Source organism: Calypte anna, chromosome 3, assembly GCF_003957555.1.
Source record: "Calypte anna isolate BGI_N300 chromosome 3, bCalAnn1_v1.p, whole genome shotgun sequence".
Taxonomy (NCBI): Eukaryota; Metazoa; Chordata; class Aves; order Apodiformes; family Trochilidae; genus Calypte; species Calypte anna.
In genome coordinates, this window is record NC_044246.1 from 81,969,011 (window position 1) to 81,995,406 (window position 26,396).

Genomic DNA, 26,396 nt, shown 5'->3' on the forward strand with positions numbered 1-26,396 from the left:
TTCCGGCTTCATAAGAACAGTAAAGCAACAAGATCAGTTTCCTTGGAAGATTCTTGAATAACCACTGAAGGTTTTTTTAAAGAGTGAGTCAGGCAAGACACTCCCAGGAATGGCATGGTGCAGCTGATTTTGCACTAGGGACATAGAACTGGACCAGACTAGTGGTTCCCTATGAAGAGAGACTGAATCAGGGGGTTAGGGCATGTAAATCAGGCCCTATGTTTACTAGACATATGCTGAGCAAGAACCTCAACTCCCCTATCTATAAGAAGTCTTTTCTTCTCCATAAAGCCCCATAATTGTAGTCTTAGAAAACAGCACTGAATTTGCACCCCAATAGACAAAAGAGTGGATGAATAGCTGATCACTACATCCTGCCAACCTTGAGCTGCTCAGGTGCCCTATCATAGCTTAGCCCTGGAGACCTGTCTAAAATACTTCACTAATTTGGCACTGGTGAAGACATCATCCACGGCCGTGCCCCAGGAAGGACCAGCACCTTCACAGTCTGACCCCAAGAAACCTTCCCTGTACTCATCAGAAGCTCTGACTGATGTCTTCACAACATCTGCTACAGGGGAACCCCCCCCCAAATAGGCTTTTTCAGACAGCACATTTAAGCCCTTGCAGCCAGCAGTCATAGCAAGACTGATGTTCTCACACATATCAAGGTGAAGGTCAGGGTAATTCCTTCACTTAAGTTCTCATGAGCAGGCTCCAGACCTGCAAGCAGTTCCTCCAGAGACCCCAGTCCAACCCACTACAACCAAAAAAGTGCCATCTTTAAAATCCCAGCTTATGATATTAAAGTCATGTACTCCAAATACATACTCTGTGGCCCACTTCTCACCTGACATATTCCCTACCTTTCCCCTTTGTATATCTGGGTCCAGCACATTGCATTTGGGAATTACTAAAGCCCTACACCATGTTGCTCAGACATACCCTAAATAGCTAATACTGTTATAGCACTCTTCTACTGTACTATTGATACACCAAGCTGTACAATTCTTCATAAAGTTCAATCATGCATCCATTTAGCTATATAAGAGAAGACTAAGTCAAAAGAAAAATAAAAGATGGCACAGAAGGGCAGAGCCCTGCACATGGATGGTATGCTGTCAAACTTTCTGCTCACAAGGTAAAGAAAAAGCAGAAGAGAAACAAGAGAAACAAAATGTGAGTTTTCAAAAAAATCTAATGACTAAAGGAATATGGGAAAATTATTGCTTCTTTTTCTGTTCACTTTCCCATCCTTCCCTTCCTCCTTCCCCCCTCGCCCACAAAAAAAAAAAAAAAAAAAAGAAATCTAGAAACTAACTGCAGCAAAATCTTCTTGTTTGTTTGTTTGATACTATTAAATCATCGTTTTTCCTCAAGAAACATTGATGATTTAAAAGATAGTTTATTTTAAAAATAAATCAAACCTTTGGTTGTCATGCAAGCGCTGTATTTTATCCCTAACGGAAATAATGAAACTTACTTAAATGCATGAAGAAGCAAAGAGGAAATAAAAGAGCCATCCATCTTATTCAAAGGCCTATTCAGTGTCTTGAACAGAAAATATAAGATTTTACACAGCGGTGCTGTAAAAGCTGAAAAACAAATATTCCATTCATCGTTGTCCTTGATCATTAATAAAGGGACAGGCTTTAGGATTTATGATAGTAGCAGGTACTGCAGTGACAATCTGTATGGTTCTCTATCTTCACATTGTCCTTAAGGGTAATCTTGAAAAAAAAGAAAAAACACATATATATAACAAATAATTAGGATTACCTCAATAGTAAAAACAGCATTCTCAAGTAAAAGATGTCTGAAGCTTTTTTCTTAACCACAAGGTACACAGGTTCTTTGGGGCACATGTACTAGAAACAGCCTGTGAAGCTGCATCATCAGTGGTTTCCAGAGCTGTAAAAAGAAGGTTTTCAACAGTGACATAGTTTGGTGTCCTTAATTTGGCACTTCTGAAAGCATCTAATTTTCAAACAGTGTAAAGTAACCAGTCAGGAAGTGTTCTTTGAATTTTTTCACATGGAGATTATGAAAACAGAGACCACAAACATGATGAGTCATTTTTACTCTTCATCACAACCAAATTCTAGTTGCTGCTTCAGGGGAAGCATTATGTCACTGGTCTAGAAAAAGATCTGTGCTCTCCTCAGGTGAAGAGCCAGTACTCAGCCAGGTTCAGCTGTAGTTGTCTACAGGTAAGTCAAGCACCTGGGCTCTCATCACAGACAGAGGAGACTCAGAGCTCCATTCAGCTGCACACACAGAGCCATCCACTACCATTTGAGATGTCAGGAAATCCTACCAAGCCTCCAGCTGCCACTCCAGAAGGTCTTTTATGTGTCCTCTGTCTGCCAGTTGTACACAGATGTCTCAAATACCACAAAGTGTCTCAAAAGGCACCAGATCTGTGGGCAGGGAACTGAACCTCTAGTCAACACACTTACCAAGCCTGGTTCAGATCAGATCACCACAGGACAGACACTTTAGGCACCTTAGCTTGTTTCAACTAGATCATTCACCCAGAGCTGAATCACTCCCAAAACAATCAGCTTTAGCAGAACCTGTCTTTAAGAGAATCTTCCAGAGGAGAGCATTAAATGCTTGAGGTAGCTGCACACGTTTAAAGTTCCCTTTTGGTTATACTATTAAAAGTAAACACAGCCTCATTTCATTTAATGAGCACAGATGGGGTTTGTTCCTCATTCCCACATACATAACTCGTCACACTGACCAGCCACCTTCCCAGAGAACGTAAGACATAAGGAAAGACCTTAGGAAAATGACATAAGGAAAATGACATAAGGAAAGACATAAGGAAAACGACCCATTAAAATCAAATACACACTGTATTGCATTAAAATGGAGGCACATCCAGGAGAGTTAAAAACAAGGAGACAGCAATTCACAGTCAAAACTTCAGGTGTCATGAGTCAAAACAGTTACTGAGTTCAGTGACACTGCATCAATTTCCACATCCCAACTGAGTATCAGACTCAATACTGCTTGACACTTTCATTTCCTCTTCAGAAAAAAATAAAGAATCCAAAAGCAAAGGATATAAATGCCAAGGATGTTTCCCTCAAGTAGCTCTCCAATGTCTTCCAGCAAAAATATATCCTTTCCTATTCACTAGTTGAGCCAAATATTGCATCCTACAACAAGCATAACTGAGTCTCATTTGCAGGCTCACCTTGGTAAAAGCCTTTGCTACACAGCATGTTGCTTCTGAAGTAATGTTCTTTGGAACCAGCATGGTCTTCTTGGACCTCATCGGTGTGGGATAGGCCCGGGAGAAACAGCACCCAGTGCACTGGTAAATGGGTGCTCCTGGCTTGGAAAAGAATCTGTTCTCCCCTAGCTTGCACTCTGGACAACCTGCCATAAAAACATAAGGAAGAAACTTTAACTTGGTCTAGAACAGGTGGGTCCTGAGGCCTCATTAGAACTCCATAGGGAGTGATGCCCCCGGTGTAAGCCAGATCCCTGTTAGCATTCTAAAAGGACTGCTGGAGAGGAGGGAGGCACTGATGATTAGGGTCTGCATACGCCCTAGGGTCTGGATATAGATAGAGGTAAGGATTGGGGAGCAAAGCGGGTGAGGTCTGCTCCACTTGCTTGATGTGATTATGTCTCAACCATGCTTACTAAGCCTAGAAAACAAGGGGAAGCATTGGTGGGCCTCAGGAGTTTCTTTGACACCAACCCTACCCTATGTGCTGGCCCAATGCTGGATCCAGAACCTGTGATTTTCTGTTCTCTCTCTTTTCTTCTCCTACCCTCTCGCTTTCTCTTTCTCTTTCCTAAAATTGTGAAGTAACCACAATTTTTCCAAGGTTATGCAGCTTTAACATCCATGAATTGTGGCTTTTTTGAACTAAATAATCAGCTTCTATGATTGCACAGCCTGAATACACATAATACAATATCAGCTTTTGTGCTTTTATGTTCCATGATTCTATGATTCTATTCCTTCTATAGTTCTAATTAATTCTTACATTCAAATACAGACCTTGAGTGTTGTTTCACCTTAACCTAACCAAGGGGTATTGCACAGTCTGAGGGGGCTGCCATCATTTCGTTACCCTCAAAGGGTAACCTTTCCCTCAAAAGGGAAACCCAGGCCTGGGAGAAGAAATTTCCTTTGGCTGTTGTCTGAGTTAGGTCACAGACATGGATTTTGGCTGTATTTTCATATTCATGAAGAAAGGGAAAGTGCGGGTGGTTAAAGGTAGCATTAACCAAATTTTGCTACTTGATGTCTGCAGAAAAGAAAAGCACAGATGGCAAGTTCTCCTCTTTAGGGTCCTTCATCTCTGCCACATGCACTACCTGTAAAACTTGAGCATGGCTTTCTGGGTAAGGTACAAACATCATTGTATCTCTTCTCATTTTCTAACTTAATTTTATTGACCTTTGATGGGGGTGGAGGGTGGGGGTCTGTATGTCTACTTCACCAGCTATCCTGAGAGAACTTCCTACCAGCTATAGTTAAATAGCACCAGCAGGATTTATGCTTCTTAGACATTTCCTGTTTTCAGACAAGATTTTGTTTTAAAAAGAGCTTTGTGAAAAAGAGATTTGTGTAGCTCACATTTTTCTACATTCAGTTTGAGGCTGAATAGAAAAAAAGAAAGAAAAACCTACCCCCAAAAGAACTCTAAAATCTTTTTAATATGGCTCTTTCATAGAATGCTACACCACCGTAGTCCCATATTCTGGGATCTATAGAAGAAAAATATTCTGCATATTATGAGGAGAAGCTATGGCTCTGCTATTCCCTACGTTAAATTGCCATTCAGGACTTAGAAGTAAAACAAACCAAAATGTTTCCATTTGATAGTACTTCAGGGATTATGATCACCCACGTCAACATGAGAACACAGTCATCTGAGTGACTCTTGACCTGGAGATATCAAGTTTAGAGAAGAAAGGAAATATAGTCATAGCAGAATTATCTTGATTTATTACACCTTCATATCTCAGTGTCAATAAGTGCAACTGAATGATAACATTTATGACAATATTTATAAAACATGTGAAAGTTTAATTAAAATTCTTTATGAAAAATTGCCTTATTTCTGAATGCTGAAAGCAGCTTACCCTGCATGAGAAACTCCCCATCTGGGAAAGCATGAAGAAGATGCAGAAATACAGACAAAATGGTCAAAGTGACAGCTGCATACTTCCTGTAGCAATCCATGATCTGTCTGGAAATACAAATACACATATTTTTTATGAACTGTTTTGCATTGGGTACAGTACCAGTATCTAGGCTACACACTGATACAGCATTCAGTTCAAGTAACAAACACAGTTTAGAACAGTGATTGGAAATGGAAAATGCAGTGTACTGAGGTACAGAAAATTGACTTCATCACAGTAACAAAAATATGTCTTTCTTTCTGGCCTTAACAATTTTTTTTTTAAATATTAGCATAAGCCATAGCACATAAACTTCAAATGTCATAACCATCTAATATTTGTGGTAGACAGGATAATGCCAGCAAATGCCTGCAAAGAGGATGAAGGAATCTGCAGAATCTAGTATTCAGGGAAGGACTCATTTCAGGGAAAACACTTTCAAATCAAGATATAATTTCCTGAATCAAGGGTCAGATTATGTGTACACACACTGACAGAGCCTCAAGTTCCACCAAGGGAGATTTAGTTTGGATATTAGGAAAAATTTCTTCACTGAAAGAACTGACAAGCACTGGAATGATCTGACCAGGGAAGTGGTGGAGTCACCATCACTGGAAGTATTTAAAAGAGGTGTAAATGTGGTGCTTAGGGACACGGTTTACAGGTGACCTTGCTGGTGTTAGGTTTATGGTTGGATTCTGTGATCTTAAAAGGTCTAAACAATAGACTGAGACAGTAAGGCTGAAAGACAGAGGTGGGGCTGTTTAGTCTGGAGAAGACTGAGAGGGAATCTTATTAATGTTTATAAATATCTGAAAGATGGGTGTCAAGATGGGTCTAGAGACTTTCAAGACCCATCTGGATGTGTTTCTGTGTGACCTGACTGAGGTGATCCTTCTTTGGCAGAGGGGTTGGACTTGATGATCACCATAGGACCCTTCCAACCCCTGCCATTCTATGATTCTATGATTTCTTTAGTGCCAAAATTTCCATAAACAGATCTTCACAGTGCTGTACCTTGATGGCTGAAAGCTCCTCCAATTTGTATAATTAGAGAGGCCCTACATGCTGTGCTCCAGAGCAGAGGAGCTGGCACTGAGAGAGAGGTACTGAGGGAGGTACTGGTATTGAGAGGGAGGTTCGGAGAGCCTGAAACAGCCCCAGGACCTTCTACATCATGCAGGGTCAAGGGGGTCCCAGAGAGCTCAGCACAGCCACAGTGTTCTGGATCAAGATTTCTTTTAGGCTTTGTTTCACTGATGCAGAAACTTGGCTTTTGGGTTCTGAGTAACAGAAAGCTGGTCTGGTAGAAGCAAACCCTGGGTGGCTCGAACTTTTCAGTAGATTAATTTTGTGCAAGAAAGCTACACGTGGCACTGCACATCTGTCCTTCTGCAGCTAGCACACGAGATGAAGTGGCCATAAATAGCATATTACATATTCTTTGGGCAATTCAACAGAAACACAGTTGTGTGGTTGTATTTGATCCAGATCAAATCAATACCACAGGGTAATGTGTATCTCTGATATGAATAACTGGTGGAACCATAACATAAAGATGCAGAATATCTAAGTCACATCTGTTTGAATATCACCCCAAATTCTCTGTTTGATTTTCTTAAAAAAAATTTTTTTTTCATTATTATATGTGATAAGATTTCATGGAGGTGGGCAGGGGAAACACACACATCAAACTTCAATTCTGTTCATATCCAAACAACAGATGTACTAAGTAAGGGCTACATGCAGATCAGCAAGATGCTTTTTTGGTAATTACCTTCCAATTTTTAAAATTATTCTGAACCATTCTGCACCAGGTTGGCCAGAGACAAAAAAAAAAAAAAAAAAAAAAAAAAAAAAGTCTTAAACTGCTCATAAGAACATAAGAAACTGGTGTTTCTTTTAAGCCAGAGAACTATGTGCCTGTGGCATGGGAGGACCTCCCTCACTGGAAAGTCAGGCAGGACTGAGTCACCATCCCTGGAGGTATTTAAAAGACACATCGATGTGGTGCTTAGAGATATGGTTTAGTGGTGGACTTGGCAGTGCTGGGTGAACAGTTGGACTTGATGATCTTAAAAGTCTTTTCCAACCAAAATTATTCAATGATTCAATTATTCTTTTCCAAGATCTGAATTAGGCTAAGGACACCACATGCTTTTTCATATCTTCATTTTATAAGCATCTGGTCAACTAATTCTTCTTCTAAAAATCTTAGATTCATCTGAGCTATAAACACATAAAACAAAAAAATGAACCTCCTTCCTCTTCCTGTCAGTTTCAAAATGGAGTATTTTAGGCATGAAGTTTGTAACCTTCCTTCTCAAACACTAAGCCTCCTTATTATCTGGCAATTTCTTCAATTTTCTTCCAAAGCATAGGCCCAATACCTTCCTTTAGGAATTAATATGAATTATTTATATCCCATTGTGAAGTAATTGAATCCATGGAGAAAAGAGCCATATAAAGGATGCTTAAGTATTAAATCCTAAACCAGGGCAGCCTGTGTGAGCAACAGAGACATCAGCACTCCTTCACCCAACCTGGCTGGCCAAGGACAGCCTTGCCTTGCAGGATTGAGTTTCAGGTCTTTTTATTAGAATCATAGAATTGGCTGGGTTGGAAGGGACCTCTGAGACCATCAAGTCCAACCCTTGAACCACTACTGCTGCAGTTACCAGACCATGGCACTGAGTGCCACATCCAGTCTCTTTTTAAATATCTCCAGGGATAGAGAATCCACTACTTCCCTGGGCAGCCCATTCCAATGCCTGATCACCCTCTCCATAAAGAAATTCTTTCTAATATCCAACCTAAACCTCCCCTGGCACAACTTGAGACCGTGTCCTCTTGTCTTGCTGAGAGTTGCCTGGGAGAAGAGACCAACCCCCCCTTGGCTACACCCTCCTTTCAGGGAGTTGTAGAGAGTGATGAGGTCTCCCCTGAGCCTCCTCTTCTCCAGCCTCAACACCCCCAGCTCTCTCAGCCTCTCCTCATAGGGTCTGTGCTCGAGTCCCTTCACCAGCCTGGTTGCCCTCCTTTGGACCTGCTCCAGGACCTCGATATCCTTCCTGAACTGAGGGGCCCAGAACTGGACACAGTACTTGAGATGTGGCCTCACCAGCACTGAGTACAGGGGCAGAATCCCTTCCCTGGACCTTCTGGCTACACTGTTCCTGATACAGGCCAGGATGCCATTGGCCTTCTTGGCCACCTGGGCACACTGCTTGCTCATGATCAGCTTCCTGTCAATCCAATTGCTGAGATACAGAGCACATTTCAAGAGTGGGACCTCCAGACTTCCTCTGCCTTTGTAGATTATCCTCTGAGGGCTCCTGGGCTGAGCATTACTCACCTTTACCCTGAAGGGAGGGTGTTTGGCTGCGCAGCAGCAGCCGATTCACGGGGCCCAGTTGCTCCTGACTGGCTCCAGCTGAGCACCCCAGGCAGCCTCCCAAACCCAAAGCTCCTTATCAACAAACTTTGCACCTGCATTCTTAGAAACCTTATCTGATCATGCAGATATCCTTCCCCCCTCTGCAAGCCATTTCCCCAGGCTATGCCTGAAGCTAACCCACAATTTATTTAGGCTCTGCCTGAGCTGCCTCCAGACTCTTGTGACTGGATCTTTTGAATAGTTTCTGGTGTGCCTGCATAGACCATTTGAGCCCCACTTTAAAAGACTGAAACTGCCACACAAGTGCATATGTACTAATGACTGATGTTTGGGATAAGGCCCCAAGCTGACAACACTGATACATGCATTTTAGCATTCTAGATCCTGGAAGCTACTGTGCTTAGCAAGCAAAATATAATAATAATTAAAAAATAAAATAAATAAATAAAACAAAGAATAAAAAATTCAATCCTAACTACCTAAGAGCTTCTCTTCTTTCAAATATACCAGTCAATGCTGCTACTCCATGATAAATATTCTCCAGGGACAGATCAAATTATGGTCTTAAATATTTCTAAAAATGAGGTGGCAATAAAAGGAGATTAATGCCAACAACAAAGAATTTAACCTTGAGGTTTGATGTAGAGGTTATAGAGGTTATTCAAGCATTCTATACTGACCAGAGAAGGCACTGCCAGCCTTAACCATGAAAGATGGGAGAAAATCATGTATAATTAAACAAAGAATGCTTTCACTTAATGGAAACTTACCTCTTTGCAGATTTTGCACCTTCTCAGCAGAATCCCTCAGCCACAATGATACAAATATACAAATAATGCCAGCTTACATCTGGAGGGTGTGCAAAGGTGAGGTGCTTCAAGAAGTGATGCCACTTGCCTCGTATCATTATCTGAGGGTGAACCTCTAGCACTGGGTTGTGTGCAACGAAAGTATTGATTAGCTGAGTGATGCTCCATCACTGCAAAAATTCCCAAAGATATATTGGGATGCCAGACTGCTACACACAGGTCAAAAGGCCTTGTTTTATTGATTAAACAGACATCCCACACAGTCATCAAAGGTAGCAGTGAAGATGGCAGTGAACTTACAAGGTAGCTCTGAAACCAGGAAATAAAATCAAAGAGAGCTCCATCCTTGCAGCAAAGAAAGATCATGCCCAGGCAGATGGAGCAGAGCCCAAAGGCAGGATGACAAGAGCATGGCCCTTGACTGGGGTTAGCAGAGTGGAAAGAAACAAAGTTTATGAGCAACACAGGTACTATGCTCTCTGATACAAGACTCTCTAATTTAGACAGCAAAAACTAGAGGCAAGAGACTGACCTGGAGCCCAGCTAAACTGAAGAACTAAGAGGTCAATGGGGTTGCAGTTAACAGGTGGCAAGGCTTGGGTGCTGTGTAAAAGTAACTTTGCCTTCTTCTTCCCACATGCCCAGAAAGTCAGTCCATGCTGGCAAAAAGTCCAGTTGTCATGCTGTCAGAATTTCACTTGACAAATTAACTGTCTAAGCCTGAGTTACTTGCTCTAGGCTGCTTTTATAGTCAGTGGAGAAAAATAGCCCGAAACATCTATTTTGCTACAGAATTAAGTCACTTTTCTAGTGCCCCAGAGTTAAAAGCAGCCAAGAATGAACAGGAAGAAAAAGCACAGGCAGCTATTGTGGAAGCACTGGAAAGAAGCATTTGGAAGAGGTATCAAAAAGCCAATTCAGTGTATGTATGTATCTATATACGTATATGTATGTATATGTAGGTATTTATATACGTACATATATACAGTGTGTGTATGTATTTACAAACATACGTATGCATGCAGGGTGAATACAACCTGTAGTTACTCATCTCTGCTTGCACTTTTACCAAAACCCATCCAAGCACAAGAAATAACCTTTGGATGCCAGTCAGAAGGTGCAATGAGGGAAATGAGGGGTGCCATTAACATGGTAGCCCCATGGGAGTGTTGGACATGACTCTCAGGTTTCTGAGCAGCAGCTGCCAGCTCCCTGCACTCTGTTCCCTTAGCAAGAATCATCTGTGTGCCCAGGACAAAGGTGGTCTCTCACACCATTTAGATCCACAGCCTCCTATGGTCCTGCTAAACATTTTGGGAACTGAACTGGGCTCTGTCTCATCTATGGAGGCACCTTGAATAAATTAACTGGATCTCTCCCTCCAGCAAATAAGGGGTTTTTAAAGGTTACTTAATGTAAATGCTCTTTCCAGTCCCATAGAGGGTGTGTGACTGCTGGCAGACTTGCCTGACCTGGAACACAACCCCACAGGATAACATCAAGCCTTGCTCTATCCAAGGGCACATTCCCCAGAGAGCAAGGCGCTGGCTGGAGGGGCTCATGCCCCAGCAGAAGACAGTCAGTCTGCTACATACAACCTGTTTCCACGTCATCCTCAGCCTTCTGATAGCCTGGATGCACCAACAGCTTCAATAAGATGCTAGCCACAGGAATAATACCACAACACTTGATTGATTATGCCACGATTTCCTGCTCTTTCCTAAGGGCGCAGTGGAAATCTCCATTTTAATTTTTCTAAGAACATACAATGCTGTGATTTGGTATATTTTAAGTGTTTAAGATAATTCAAGAGGGAAGCTGTTTAAATTACACTTACCAAAAGAGTAATTGAAATTGCCGTTTTGCACTTCCTTTATTGAGCCAGACTTTCAGACTGACACCAAAAACACCAAAGATACCTGTCAATAAAACTCAGATGTGATCTTCTCTACCCTTCTAATGCAACAGGAATTTTGCCTGATCATCTCACTTGTTTTTTTTTGACTGTGCCCATGCTGCTAACAGAGTGTCTACACTATGCATTTTATCTCAACATCAAATCAAAGGAAGCTTTTACTTTGCTCTATTATCTTTCTTAATCTACTGGGATATGAGACAATGCACAAATTTCAGCAGCTCTTTAGAAAGTTGGTGATTTTAAGTCTTTCTCAGCAGTCTGAAGTCTCACCTCACTATTTACAGTATCCTGCCTTTTCCTGTAAATGATTTAACATATTATCAGTTCTCATCATAAAGACAGGCAATGATCTGTATTTGCAAACAGCTTTCCTGTCGAGGCACACGTGGGACTTTGTGGATGTCTTTACACTTATGTCAAGTTCCACCAGATCAGACCTTCCAGCAGGCTTTTTTTAATAGGCATTCTTTGTACTGACTTGTATGAAACACCCTAATTTTTCCAGCATAAACTTAGGTGCTCATTTCTTTCTGGGATGCTCGGCCATGGGTTGTGGCTGTGTCACAGCAATGAGGAACTTCAAGTGCCAGAGCTTCACTTGCAGCCCAGTGTCGTGTACACAGTACCCTGTCAGCAAACCACTGAAGACTGAGAAATACTGACTCACTTTTTATTTTCCCTTTCCTTAACATTGTTAATCATGACTGGCAATTTAGGGACTCTGAAGCATGCATTAGTACCCACATTGTGTAATATTTGGTATTTGGCAGAAATAACATCGATACAGAGAAAAACACAAGGTTACAGATGAATTAAGAAATCACAAAATATCACCACTTAGCTGCATTACAATTCTAGAATCTGATTTCCTCTTATTACAAAGCTAGTTTAACCCTTGGTGTTTTAGTCCCAAAGCAACATTTTAAGTTAATGTTCGAATTTCAACAGAATGGAAGAAGAAGAGAATTTTTGGAAAGAAGAGAATGTCAAAACCCAAGTAATTATTCCTCTTTAACATCAAGAAAAATATAAAAATGCATTACCTTCCTTGTTCAACAAGAATAACCAGATGAGAAGCTACAGGATAGTGTCTAAAGGTGAGCTGTCAGACGTTTGGATGTATGTCTCAGAAACTGATGTATGACAGAGTTGCAGCTTCCTTTTATACCAGTAAAACTAGATCATGCTCCTCGCCCACATCTAAGCCACAGGATCAACTGTACATTTTATCTAATGACTAATTGTTACTTTATGTAATTACCAGCCCACCATGCTGATCTTATCTTCAACTTGGCTTTCATAAAGATTGGGGTTTTTTCTTACATAATGAAAGAAAGGTCAGTTTATGAGCAAAAACTCCATGCTGATGTCTGAGTTTCCTGGGGAACACAAATACCAAGCATCCAGTTACTTGCTGCAGTTCTTAGTGAACTGCATTTATATTTTAACTGCATTTTATATAACTGCATTTTATATTTTTAAAAAAAGAAGAGTTACTAAGGTTTCATAATGCATCTTTATTAAACTGGAGAATCATTTACAAAAAAAAACAAACAAACCCACTTCTACAGCAATGTCATAACAAAAAGGAGCAGCAGAGATCTACACAAACATTTAAAAGAATAATCTCTATTTGAATTTAATTCCCAGAAAACAAATGCATGGATAAACACGGAAGGATTACCTTTTTAAATATAATATTGCTGGCATTATCTGACCTTGTTTTAAGAGTAAAGCTAATGCAAATGAGGCCCTTATGAAAACTTCACCAGAGTGCAGATTTTTAAGGCTTAAGGACTGGTAAGTCCTCACTGACAAGTGACAGAGTCCATGTCAGTTCTGGCTAAGCAAGACAGGTCCCTCTCTGCCTTCTGTCACCCATGCCCAGCAGTACAGTGGGAGTTGCATCCACTCAGCTCTCTCTTCTCCTTCCCAAAGAGGGGCACACATCCAAATGCCCACTGGGAACATCCTCTGGCAATGCAGACAGTGCTGGGTGGGTTCTGAAGGCCATTCCTGTAACCCTATTGTGTGTTCAGTCTAGGACATCCAAGGGAAATTCATATCAGATGCAAGTTCACTTCATAAGTTAACTGCCTAACCCTGACTTACTTGTTCTAGGCTGCTTTTATAGCCAATGGAGAAAAATACCCCTAAATATCTATTTCAATACAAGATTAAGTCACTTTTCCACCTATTTTTTACCATTGACAGCCCAAGGTAAGTTGTTTGGACTGCTCTCTGTTGGACCCATAGAGATTTACAGATATTTTATAGCTTTAAGAAACTCCTAAACATCCAAAGACTTAAAGCCACTTTTTACATACCTAATTTCTGTCACTGGACGTGTGATATTGAAAGAGACCCCTATAACTTCTTATGTTCATATGAAAATTAGGTTTAGATACACAATTCAAATAATTTCTTCCAAAATCTTAGTCTGCAGTCAGGATTTGGTGAACAGTATCTGTCCAGATTTCTTTCATTCTGTTCTCTGGTCTCTTGCCTCAACTCTCTTTTTAAAAGCAGCAGCACTCCTGGATTTTGTTAGCTGCTTCAGACACATTTATCACAACCATATCTGTTCTACCTTCACTAACATCTTCAGCTTCAAGGTTTCAGACACCTTACTCTCTTCTACTTGTTAAGCTGATCACTATAACAAAGTTAAACTCAAAACAATTGTACCCAGACTACACTGGAAGCTTGTCTGGGCATGAGCCAACAATATGAGCTGGTCTAATAAAAAGTAAAATGAAAAAAGTCTGTGTCCTGACCATCTTGCTTCATTTAATAACAAAAGCATAAGACTGAAATTTGAAAGCTACTGGTAAACACAGTTTACTGAGAAATATTCCCCTGGGATGTAGGCTAATATTTCATGTCATTCAAAGTCAAACTGATGAAAATCACTGAATTTTATAGCTTGCCTCTGACTGAGCTCTGTCCCACCCATTTCATACTCACCCCAGCTCACAGTCCTACAGGAAACCCGGGATGACTTGTGATGCTTCACAAAAACTAGAAAGCTATCTTCATCACCAGGACAATAAGTAATGATTGCATTGTATGTTCATATTTGGTACTTTTTTACCTATGCCTTGTAGCATGTCATCAACTAGTAATAACAAAATGCAATACAAAACAGCTCTTCCATTAGAATCACAGAATTGTCACAGTTGGAAAAGACCTCTAAGATCACCACGTCCAACTGTCAGCATTCCCCATGAATAATGTACATGGACAAATATCTTTATCACCCGCTAAAGCATGTTCCAGAGTGCCTAATCAACATGGGTTTCAAATACCTCCAGGGATGATGACTCCAACACCTCCCTGGGCAGTCCATCTCAGTGCCCAACTACTCTCTCAGTAAAGAATTTTATCCTCAGATCTAGTCTAAACCACCCCTGGTGCAACTTGAGGCCATTTCCTCTAGTTCTATCATTATTCACCTGAGAGAAGAGGCCAGCACCCACCTCCCTACACCCTCCTTTTGGGTAGGTGTAGAGAGCAATAAGGTCTCCTTCAGCCTCCTCTTCTCCAAACTAAACATTCCCAATTCCCTCAGCCTCTCCTCATAGGGATTGTTCTCCAGACCCTTCACCAGTTTGGCTGCCCTTCTCTGAACTCATTCCAGCAGCAAAATCTCTTTCTTGTAGTGAGGGACCCGGAACTGAACACAGTACTCGAGGTGCAACCTCACCAATGCCAAGTACAGGGACACAGGGATCACTTCCCTGCTCCTGATGCCCACACTATTCCTGATACAAGTCAGGATGCTGTTGGCCTTCTTGGCCACTTGGGCACACTGCTGGCTCATACTCAGCCAGCTATCAACCAGCACCCCCAGGTCCATTTCTGGCACTCAGAAACAATTACTCAAGAAGGACACTCAAAAAGGACTCAAGCACAGTGTCACCTCCACAATGTAAAAGAAAAATAAAAATGCCCACAACCTGGTACTCTTTTCCTATCAGAATGTATTAGGAATAAATCTTGTGAAGCCAATGGAATTACACTGGTATAAAAGATAGTTTGAAAAAAGCTCCTATTTTTATTAAGAGGATTTCTTACTTTAGCCGCTCCAAATCTCCAACTAAAAATACTTGGTCAAATCTCTCTTAATGTGTGAATGAATGAGAAATGAGAGAATGTGGTTCTCTGTATTAGAAGGGTGGAAAAACCTCTCTAGTCTATTAAACAGTGTACCTTTTACAGGATATCACTTAGCAGTACTCTCACAGTTTTTGCTGCACCCTGATATTATGATTATATGGTCTATATAAGTCTATGGATGAGTAATAGGTAAATATCTACTCAAAATGGGGCAATTGGATTTGCTTTGCCAAGATCAGTATTTTGTTTCCTATTTGTCGGTGCAGAAAAAGCCACTCTGAGGTGGAAAAAGGCAACAAACTGCTAAAAATTTTCAAGTTTCTTTGAGGCCATTATGTTCTGAAATAGGACTGGAACTCTATTAAGGAGCGCAATTGAAACTAAATATAGCACTTTTTAAGACTGAAATCAGTGTGAGCTCAGAACTTTTAGCTCTTTTCTAGGAGCTGAGTCCCTGCAGCTCCTCTCTAGCTTTTTGTGGAATGGAGAGTTCAGTGTCCCTTCCCTTGCTCTGCCAGATGCTGTCTCAGGGTATCTGTCCTACTTCCCTACTTAGCAATATCTGCTTATGTACCAGCTGCTTCCTGATGCTGCCTCTTCCTCACTAGAGGAAAGCTTTTCTACTTTGCCACTCAGCATTGAGAGTGCTGGGCATTCCCCAGCTCTGTCAGTGAAAGCATGGGAAGAGGCTCCCTTGCTTCAGAAAATAAACTCTTCTGTTCAAAAATAACTCCACTCAATCAATAAACAGGGACACACTCCCCAGGCGGGGTCACAGATTCGCACTATTAAAGAGTCTACCTACTTTTAATAAGGGTTATACAAGATTTGCTATACCTTACCCCAGCAGAATAGTAAGCACAGAGCACAACTACTGTTTTCTTTTTCAGTCACTGCTGCATTCATCAGAACCAATCCTGCCTTCTTTCTTGGCCTTCTTGTTCTTTGAAGATAAGCAAATGAAAAGAAACAACCTTTAAAATGAAGTTCTGATAGCATTTTTGGCTTGGATGGTCAAGTAGGTTGAGTTCTAGAGGGGTTTTTTTGTTTTTTTAATAATAATTAAAACACATTTCAGAACTTCCTCCATCTGCAACCAAAATTCACCCTTCATCATTCATGCAAACTCAAAAAACAGCAGCCCTCCTGTCTGAAAAAGAATGGTTCACCAACCACCAGACACTCCTCTTTCTTTCTCCCCTGCAAACTCTGAGTAACTCCTTGGCTCTTTTACCCTACAAACTCACACAGTGCTCACAAGTCTAAGCCTGCACCAGTAGGCATTCTGAAGCACTGGTACCACACACTGGTAAAATATCTTGCATTCTGGGTGTCCCTTCCTTAATTTCTCACCTTATCTCCTAAGCATCCCAGGAGAAGAGAGGCTCTTACAAGCCACTCTGCACTGACACAGGCAAATTATCAGTTGCTGAAGACATAGCAACAAAAAACCCTACCACAACGAGTGAGAGCATATCCTGGAGAGATTTGCTGAGGATTCCAAGAAAAAAGAAGTAGCTTGACTGTTAAACAAAAAGATATGCAGGTATTTTAGCATTTCACTGAGTGTCCCTACTCCTTCCCAGTTTGTAACTTTTCCAGTTTCCACCCTTTTCCAGAGGTAGTAACACCAGCTCAGTAGACCAACATTTAAACAAAAAATACAGATAGACACCATTTTGAAGTTAAGGGCTCCTGTCTCCTGAAATACTGAATATCTTATTATGTGACAAGTGAGAGTCAAGTTTTCTGTCCTTTTGCAGATGTTTTCAACTGATTATCTAAAATTATCTCTCAAAGCAATACTTTCTGGCCTCATTCTCCTGCACTTAAAATCAATAGGAGTTCTGCCATTATTTCACTGGATCAGGACTTTCAAGATTAGCTATTAGTGTTCTCAAGCTTCAGCCAAACATTGATTATTCTAAGATAATAAGGCTTTCAGTACTTATTGCACATAAATAATTGACTACAAAGCCTCTAATATTCTAAAGCCATAGTGCAAAGAGGGTTCACTAATACATTATCTTTTTTTGTTTTTTGAAGGGATTAGTATTACAGATGATGGCACTTCAGAAATATGTGCAATAATCACTATTTCACCAAAGCTAAGTATAAATTGTGCCTCTGAAGAAAAACAGTAAGATTATAAGAAATACATACACTTTCCTCTCCCCTTTTACTGTGACTTGTCAAGTCTAAAATGTTTAAACAGGGCATATTATTAGGCTATTTATGGCACCAACAAGATAATGGCTTCTGTTTAGCTCTGGTTTCATGCTTCTTTTAGGAAAAGGTTTATTTGAAATCCAATTCCTTTGAGCAAAATTAGAATAGATAATATTACAACTGTTAAAGCATTGTGAAAAAGTAAACAAAATGTCATTAGTGTGTCAATTTGACCTCAAGGCCTTCAGAGATTGTATTTCAGTATTCTTTTTTCTCTACTTTTAATTAAGAAAAGTAACTACACCTGATATAAGGTCAGGAAGGACTGTTCCTATTACATATAACATCGCTCAGCTGAAGTAACCAGGATTATTAGGCTCCTGAAACAGTGTTTATCATCAGACAGGGGTAAATCATTAGGTTAGGGAGATTACAGATCTAACTGATTATGTCAGTGAATGTATTCCTGCACCATACAGAGATTAATAATGGAGTCTTACTTTAAACATAAAATTACCATGTGGATGGATCATTGCTTGTCAGGCTTAGATCTGATAAAACAGTCACGTAAAAGTGAAATGTACACTTTCAGTGTAGCTAAAACAAAGGATCTTGATCAGTAATCCAGGATGTCTCGATTATACAACTAGCAATTTCAGGAACTCTCGTTATCTAATAAAGAAATAATTATTCACATAATTCACACAATTAGCTTTCTCTAGCCCCAACTCTCAACACTTTCATATGCCTGCTGTACCACCTCTTCTATCAGGAGAGATTTCTATTAAAAATTGCTTTCACATTTCATAGAACCCTATTTCTTGCTTTGCAAAAATGAAAGCAGAAAAAAATCTAAAGTTCATCAAATTCCAATCGAATTGCAGCAAGCAAGCAGTAAGCAGCCTACAGTCCTGCTGATAAAAAGAAAAAAGGCACTGACATAGAAAGGTAGCTAGAAAATAGAATCTGAAGAAAAACACTTATTTCCATCACATTACCAAGAGGCTTGTTACCAGGTTGCTGCTGCCCTCTCTACTGTCACTGCACAGAGAAACCTGGCTGCCAGGTCATTCAGCTCAATAACTCATTCACAATCCTTACAATCTGTATTGTAGCAGCACCTAAGAAACCCAGACAGAGCCTGAGCAGTCATGGGGCTGCACGGCACAGAGAGCAGCAGATGGGTCCCTAATGATACAGAGGATCTCATTATGCTCTGCACAGGAGAGCCAGGAAAAGGTGGTCTCCTGCCCATCTCATACCAGGTTTGAAGCAGTAAAGTCATTCCCTCAAACTCCTGTTGCATCTAACTGGATATTTTTTTGAAGACATCAGACTTTGAACTGATGTTCTGGGCTTTGCTGATATTTCCACACAACGTTCTCATCAAAGAGGTAACTTCACCCACACACCTGCCCCTCATGAGGAACTGTGCATTGCATACATTTCAGATCTGCCAGAGACTTCCAGAGCAATGAATGAAGGGAATTATACATGGTGTTCAGTTTTCAGTGTGACTTAACACACGGAAAATGGGCATTATAATTAATGCCATATTAGAAAGTAAAGGACAATACTGCCCACCTCCATGCAGTTACCTTTCAGAAACAATAAGGGTTTACAGTGACACAATAGCACCTCAACACAGAACTTTAAAAGCTGGGTATTGAGAGTTGATTTCCCACAGAGTTGAAATTTAGCTGCTGTCAAGAGGCAGAACAGTAACCATTTTCCTGCCAGTAACACGACATGGTTGTCCTCAGAAGGCCAGCAATGAATCTTAGCAACATCTCAAATTCAAGCTAAAAGTCTAAGTAGACTGTAAGAGTCTAAGTTGTAAATCTGGGGAGAGGGAGAGTGAAGGGAAGAAAGTCAAGAAACTAGTAAAAATTTAAAGATGCTATTTTTATTATTTTGTGGTCCAGGCTGCTTCTTAAACTAAACTTAGATTATAAAATGAAAGAGCTGAGAAAGGACTAAATAAAATCTCCTACTTCAAATGGTCTAGACAGTGCATGTGTCCTCTTTCCAGATACAAGAAACACAGTGGGAAATGCTTCAGCAGACTGCTCCCTGCTTCAACAATCAAGAATTCTTTTGTTCATGCTAACTTCTATGTGCAACTCAATAAAAAGCTGTCAAGAAGCACCGTTTGCTGATATTTTACCCTTGCATGAGTGCACAGAAGGAGAAAGGAAACCATTGTGGGATTCAGTTCCCCCAACTTCAGACATCCATGCTACAGCTGGCAAATATCCAGGCTGGTTGCTCTGTCTACCTCTATTGCCAATGGGAAGAGACAGACATTTTCAGGGTGCATTTCACCTCTACAGTATTAGTACCCTCCTTAGAATGAAATCAGTGATGCCCTCTCATTGCTTGGTTTTCTCTACTGGCTACATACAGAGCCAAGAAAACTGTCTTGGTCATATCCATTTTTCAGATGTCTGCACTTGACCAGCTGAATCCAGCCCAAATCATCTTTCATTTTAGAGCTAATATGCAAGGAATAGGTACCATCATGGGGTTTTTACATTTAGACAACCTGAGAGCCATGCTGTTGCCCTTTAACTTCCTACAGCCCATCCCCAGGAGGCTAAGAAGGAGAGAAAGGTGGGAAATCATCTTAGCTATTAATTGCTTTCTATATTCTTTTCCTCTGTGCTCATCTGTCATCTCTTTTCTTTTTTGTTATTTAGCTTGAAAATTCTCTGAAGCAAAGGCTGTCCTTTCACTCCAACTATTTTTATCTGTGACTAGGGTTCCTAGACAGCAGAACTATTACAGACCAACACTCAGCTTGCTCAGTAGTAAGAAGGGAATGCCCCACACCATGTTAAAGGATGGTGCTGCAAGTGCTGGTGCTGTGGTGAGCAGATTTTCAGAAGTATAATCACCTTCCCAGAACTATTCCTAGGTAGGGGTGAGTACCCAGAGACCTGCAGCTTGAGAGAGAAGCCTACAGACTAACACAAAACATACTTATCAGCACTTGTTTTAATTTCACAGAAATATGCATGAAGGTCCTTCATCTTTTAGAGTCTTTGGTACAGGCAGATACTCTCAAGATTGGTGAAAAATTGTGCTAGTAAGTGCCACACAAGATCCTGCAAGCAAGCCTCAGTTCCAAAATCAGGATGCTGGTGTCTTTTTCAGGGGTGTACTACACAATACTACAAGAAGGCAGACTGAGGTTTCAGCTAGTAACATAATAAAAACCTTTCAGTGTTTTTTCTGCTAACTGACCATTTGCTAACTGACTCTATTTTTTTCCTGGGAAAACCCATTACAGATTGTTGGTAATTTTTAAACATTTTAGATGCCATATCTAAATGTTAGGAAATTCAGAGAGAGCAGGATTTGACTGCTTCTATTGGCTAGTACCAAATATTGTGAAGCAAAGGATCATTACTGGACACTTGGACTTGATGATCTTAGAGGTCTTTTCCAAGCTTGATGATTCTATGACTCTGATTAGGTAACAAATGTTAATATTTTATATGCCTTATCAAGCTTAAACATGCATTTTTAAATCTTAAAAAGGGCTTCACTGAAGCAGGCAGAGAGCACTGGCAGTGAAACCAGATTTGCTGCTGCCTGATCTCCTTCAGAACATGGCAACAGAACTAATTCATTACAGCAGATAAGGTCACAACTTTCCCATTGATTTATTGGTTTAAAGGGTTGCATGTGTGAAATCAGCTCACCCTGACAGGGGAAAGTAAAACTCAGTGTCAGTGGTTTTGTACTGTAACAATTTCCTGGCTGTCTGCTTTAGCTCCTCCACCAATGTTGCTTTAACACGTAGTGAAACAGAGAAAGCAATGGGAAAGTCCTTGGGAACTTTTTCAGCACTGTTAGTCATAGCAGTATGTCTTAAAAAACCTGTATTAAGAAAATAATGAACAGGGCTCATAGATATACAATCACTAGTTCTCAGAATGCAACTTAAAAAATTGCTCTGTGCAAATAAGGGGGGCAGGGAATGCCGTAAGTGATGGGTTTGGTTTCCCAGGGTGTACAAGGGAATAGCCTGTGCCTGCCTTCAGTGTATGTTAAATCTTACACATTCTGCTGCCTAGAAACCAGTGCTGTGTCACAAGCTAGCTGGGTTGTAGCCTAGAAAATGTTTGCATGAAGATGTCTAAACCCTAGATGCATGCTTCCCTTCCCACTCAGGCAAATCCCACACAGATAGTTGCAATCAGTACCATATACAAATGAGGAATGAGCAAGCACTAACCAAGGAGAAAGTGATTCATTAGTCTAGCAAATTAAAGTCTAGCAACATAAAACTGAATGCAAATGAAAGAGTGGGAAAGAGAAATAGGGAAAAAAGCAGGCATGGATATTAAGTGATCCTTTCATTATTTACCATATGTGGTATGCATCTTTGAGGGTATGGCTACACATGTTCTACAAAATTTACTTGGATAAACCTGAAATTTGTCAGTTTGAAGGCAGGATACTGCAATGTCATCTAGACACCTGAGCAGACTGTTTAGAATCCCTCAGAATCAAAAGACAAAAAATGGATTTTTAGACCCATTTTTGACAACCATCTCAGCACAAGATAAACTGACCACTCTCCTTGATTATAAAGGAAACTGAGATAACTAGCTCAGATGTAGGAATCTCAGTGCACTGCAGATTCTTACATTTGGCCAGACAAAGCTTATAGCAAGCCCCAAAAGGCCACTCTTAGCATCCTGCCTAAAGTTACTCTGTTTGTTCCCTATTTCAACTGCTACAGCCCTTCTCAGAGCATCACTACGGAGGTTCTGTAAGCAGAATAAAAATTTCAAGGAGGGTATCAGTGCAAGATCTAGAGGTATTCTGCAGGTGCTGGATGGCACCAGGGCTTCCACCTGTGCAGTACGGTCCCACATGCAGACACCAGCTTGGTCTTGAAAGAAAGCAGAAACAAAGCAGCATGCTGCCACTTCTGAATTACTAAGCTCAGCTGAAAAGCAAGGCTCGCCACTACAGAAATATAGAATCATTCTGGTTGGAAAATACCTTTAAAATCATTGAGTCCAACTACTAATTCTTCTAAGTCCAGTGCCTAAACCATGTTCCTAAGCAGCACATCTGTGCGTCTTTTAAACACCTTCAGGGATGGTGATTCAACCTTCTCCTTGGGAAGCCTGTTCCAGTGTCTAATTACCCTTTCAGTTAAGATGTTCCTTCTAATATCTATTTTAAAGCTCCTGTGGTGAAACTTGAGGCAATTTTCTCTTGTCCTGTGGCATTTCACTCGGGAGAAGAGACCAACACCCACCTCACTACAACATCCTTACAGGTAGTTCTAGAGAGTGGTAAGGTCTCCCCTGAGCCTCCTTTTTTCCAGACTGCACAACACCATTTCCCTAAGATGCTCCTCATAAGGCTTGTACCCTTTATCAGCGACGTTGCCCTTCTCTGGACTTGCTCCAGCAACTCGATGTCTTCCTTGTAGTGATGCAGCCCAAAACTGAACTCAGTATTCAGGGTGTGGCTTCACCAGTACGAAGCACAGTGTCCTGGTTTGGGCCAGGATAAAGGTGATTTTCTGTCTTGTACTTTTGCTTTTAGCTAAGTCTCTTGTAAGTAGTTGCACTTGCTGAAATTAACAGCAAGTTTCTCAGTGTCTGCTTCTAGGACTGATAACACTTGATATTTATAGTTACTGCTAGAGACTGGTGTGCAGAGCCAAGGACACTGCTCAGCTCTGAGGAAAACTTTTACCCTCCAGAAGGAAGAAAGAGGTCTCACCTGCAGCCCTCCTTTGGGGAGGAACAGACAAGATAGATGCCAGAATTGACCAAACAGAGTATTCCATCCCATATACGTCATACTCAGTATAAATTTGAGGCATCACGAGGGCCAAGCCAGATTTCCTGCTTCCGGCTTCCAGCTGCCTGCCCTTCCTGCCTTTCCTGCTTCCCTTCCTTCACCCGGCATCCTGGAAGGATTCCGTCCGTTCCTCTGCCTGTGGTCCTGATCCGTGCCAGCCCATATCTGTGTGTTCCTGCCTCCAGTTCCTGACTGCTGCCGACTCCAGGAGTCCAGCCTGGACTTTCCCAGGGCTGCCCTGCAGCCTCGGTGGTGATGTGAGAGTTATTGGGGAAAAAGGGGGAAGGAATGTGGTATCCATTTTCCTGTATATTTGTATATATTTAGTAATTTTTCCTATTTATCATTACTGTTTCATTAAAGTTGTGTAGTTTAGTTTCCAACCCATAAGCCTCTCTCCCTTATTCTCTCTCCTTTCTTTATCAAGGAGGAGAGAGAGATTAATAGAGAGCGTCTGTTACTCGGGTTAATTGCCAGGCCAGTGTTAAACCGTGACACACAGGGTCATGACCACTGTGCTGGCCACACTATTTCTGATAATGGCAAGGATGCCACTGGCCACCTAGGCACACTGCTGGCTCATATTCACAACTGCTGGCTCCCCAACAACAGCCTCCTCTGAGCAGCTTTCCAGCCACTCTTCCCCAAGCCTGTAGCACTGCATGGGGTGGGGTTGTTACGGCCCAAGAGCAGGACCTGGCACTTGGCCTTGTTAAATCTCATAGAATTGGCCTCAGTCCATCCATCCAGCCTGCCCAGGTGCCTCTGTAGAACTTCCTGCCCTCAGGCAGATCAACATCCCACCCAACTCATTGTCATCTGTAAACTGACTGAGGGTTGATCTTCTCATCCAGATCACTGGGAAAGATACTGAAGAGAACTGGCTGCATCACTGAGCCCTGGGGAACACCACTGGTGGCCAGCCTCCAGCTGGATTTAACTCCATTCACCACAATTCTTTGGGCCTGGTCATCTAGTCAGTTTTTCACCCAGTGAAGATTACACCAGTCTAAATCATAAGTAGCCAGTTTCTCCAGGAGAATGCTGTGAGAAACAGTGCTGAAGGCTTTTAATTTACCAAGTAAACAATATCCACAGCCTCTCATAGAAGGAGACAGAAGGGTCATAGAAAGGGATTAGGTTTCTCAAGCAGGACCTGCCTCTCATGAACACATCCTGGCTAGGCCTGATCACCTGGTTGTCCTGCACAAGCTGCATAATGACCCTTAAGATGATCTGCTCCATAATCTTTCCCAGCACCAAGGTCAGACTCACAGTCCTGCAGTTCCCTACATCCACCTTCCTGCCCTTCTTATAGAGGGGGGTCCCATTTGCCAGTCTCCAATCTACTGGGACATCCCCAGCTAGCCAGGACTGTTGGTAAATGATGGAAAGTGACTTTCACCAGTGACAAAAATATCCCAGTGCAACTGCATTGCTTCTGTACCACAGATAAGCACAGGTTATGTGCCTCTGTACATGCTTCCTTGCTTGGCAGGGACCTCACTCTGCCCAAGGCCAAAGACAAGACCTGGTGCTTGAGGACAGGCTGGGACACTCCCCAGCTTCACACCTTGGCACACAACCTGTTCACACCCAGCAGTGACTGTGCTCACCTCTGGTACTCAGAGAATTTCCAACAGGAAGATGACATTCAAATACAATTCAGAGCTGGGGATCACATCAGGTCTCCTACTGAGCACCCTGAGGTTGTTTGCAGAGCAGCCACTGGTGTGAAGTTTCATTAACTTTGGTAATGTAGCAAGTCCCAGAGACTTCAGAATCATTTAATCAAGTACTTACATGTCAGCTGAACAGGGGTGTAAACAAACACACATGCTTTGCTAATTACAACTTTTTTTTTTTTATACCAAGCACACACACTGCAGAATGGTATGGGGATTGTCAAGTACAAACTTACAGAGCCCAACTCTTGATCCCATGACACTGAGAAAATAGAAACTTAGAGGTGTTTAAATTAGTGGGCTGTGACAAAATTCATCATGAGTGTTCAGTGAACTAGCTGAAGTAGAGTTTGAATCACTGATGACAATTTTCAAGAAATCACAGCAAGCAAGAAAGGATCAAAACCCTAGAAAAGTATAAATATCTTTTAAAAAATACTTTCTTCTATTTAAAAAATAGAAGATAAGGACTTAAAGCATTTTATACCTGTCAACCTGACTTTCACCCTTTGAAACCGAATGAAGTATTAAATAAAGAATTTGTAAATACCTGGAAAATTATGATGATATATATTAAAAAGCAGTCAAAATGGATTTGTCATTAAAAGAATCATATCAATTTGCACTACTCTCCTTCCCTGACAGGAGAATTGCTCTACCAAATAACTGGAAATAGCAAATACAATGGATCTTGACAATGATGAGCTTTTGTCACTGTGCCACACAGCATTTTCCTAGGTAAGCCCCAACACCTCATTCCAGGTAGTTAGCAAGCCAGCAGGGACACAATACTTGACAAACTGTTCTCAAAGTTCAAGAATTGATGGTTTGCTGTCAGTCTGGGAATATTTCTCTGGAGAAGAGCCTCAGATAAAGTCTTGGGGCAAGTGTTATTCCTTACATCCATTAACAGCCTGGGGGGTGGCACATGGGTGCACTGACACCCGTGGTGGTGGTGACATCAGGTTGGGTAAAGTGGCAAAAATGCTTTTGAAGGATGGAAACAGAACTAAAAACGGCTCTTGAAAATTGAAGCAGCCTGAAATTAACAAAATACAAGCCAGACAAACCTTTGAAAGCCAAAATCTAATGAGGGAATAAAGTTAAATATGGAACAGGAGTTGTCTTTGTAGGCAGAAAACAACGTGGGATACCACAAACTAAAAAGTCAACAATGTAACAAATGACATGAAGGGTAATTAGTCCACTTAGCCCTTACAAAGTGGTGGGTTTGGTATTGGGCACTGTAATCCAAGAATGATGGTGACAGTCCACTAGCAGGCAGACTGGGCAGCAAGGAGAATTGA

At 41.2% G+C, this 26,396-nt stretch overlaps 1 protein-coding gene across 1 annotated transcript; it reads right to left on the reverse strand.

The window, feature by feature from the left end:
* Positions 1 to 1,317: 1,317 nt before the first annotated feature.
* Positions 1,318 to 25,149, reverse strand: CGA (glycoprotein hormones, alpha polypeptide). Its single transcript, XM_008495380.2, is given in 4 exon segments — positions 1,318 to 1,730; positions 3,206 to 3,390; positions 5,116 to 5,218; positions 25,030 to 25,149. Coding segments are annotated over 4 exon segments (486 nt in total). The 3' UTR covers positions 1,318 to 1,652.
* Positions 25,150 to 26,396: the final 1,247 nt, after the last annotated feature.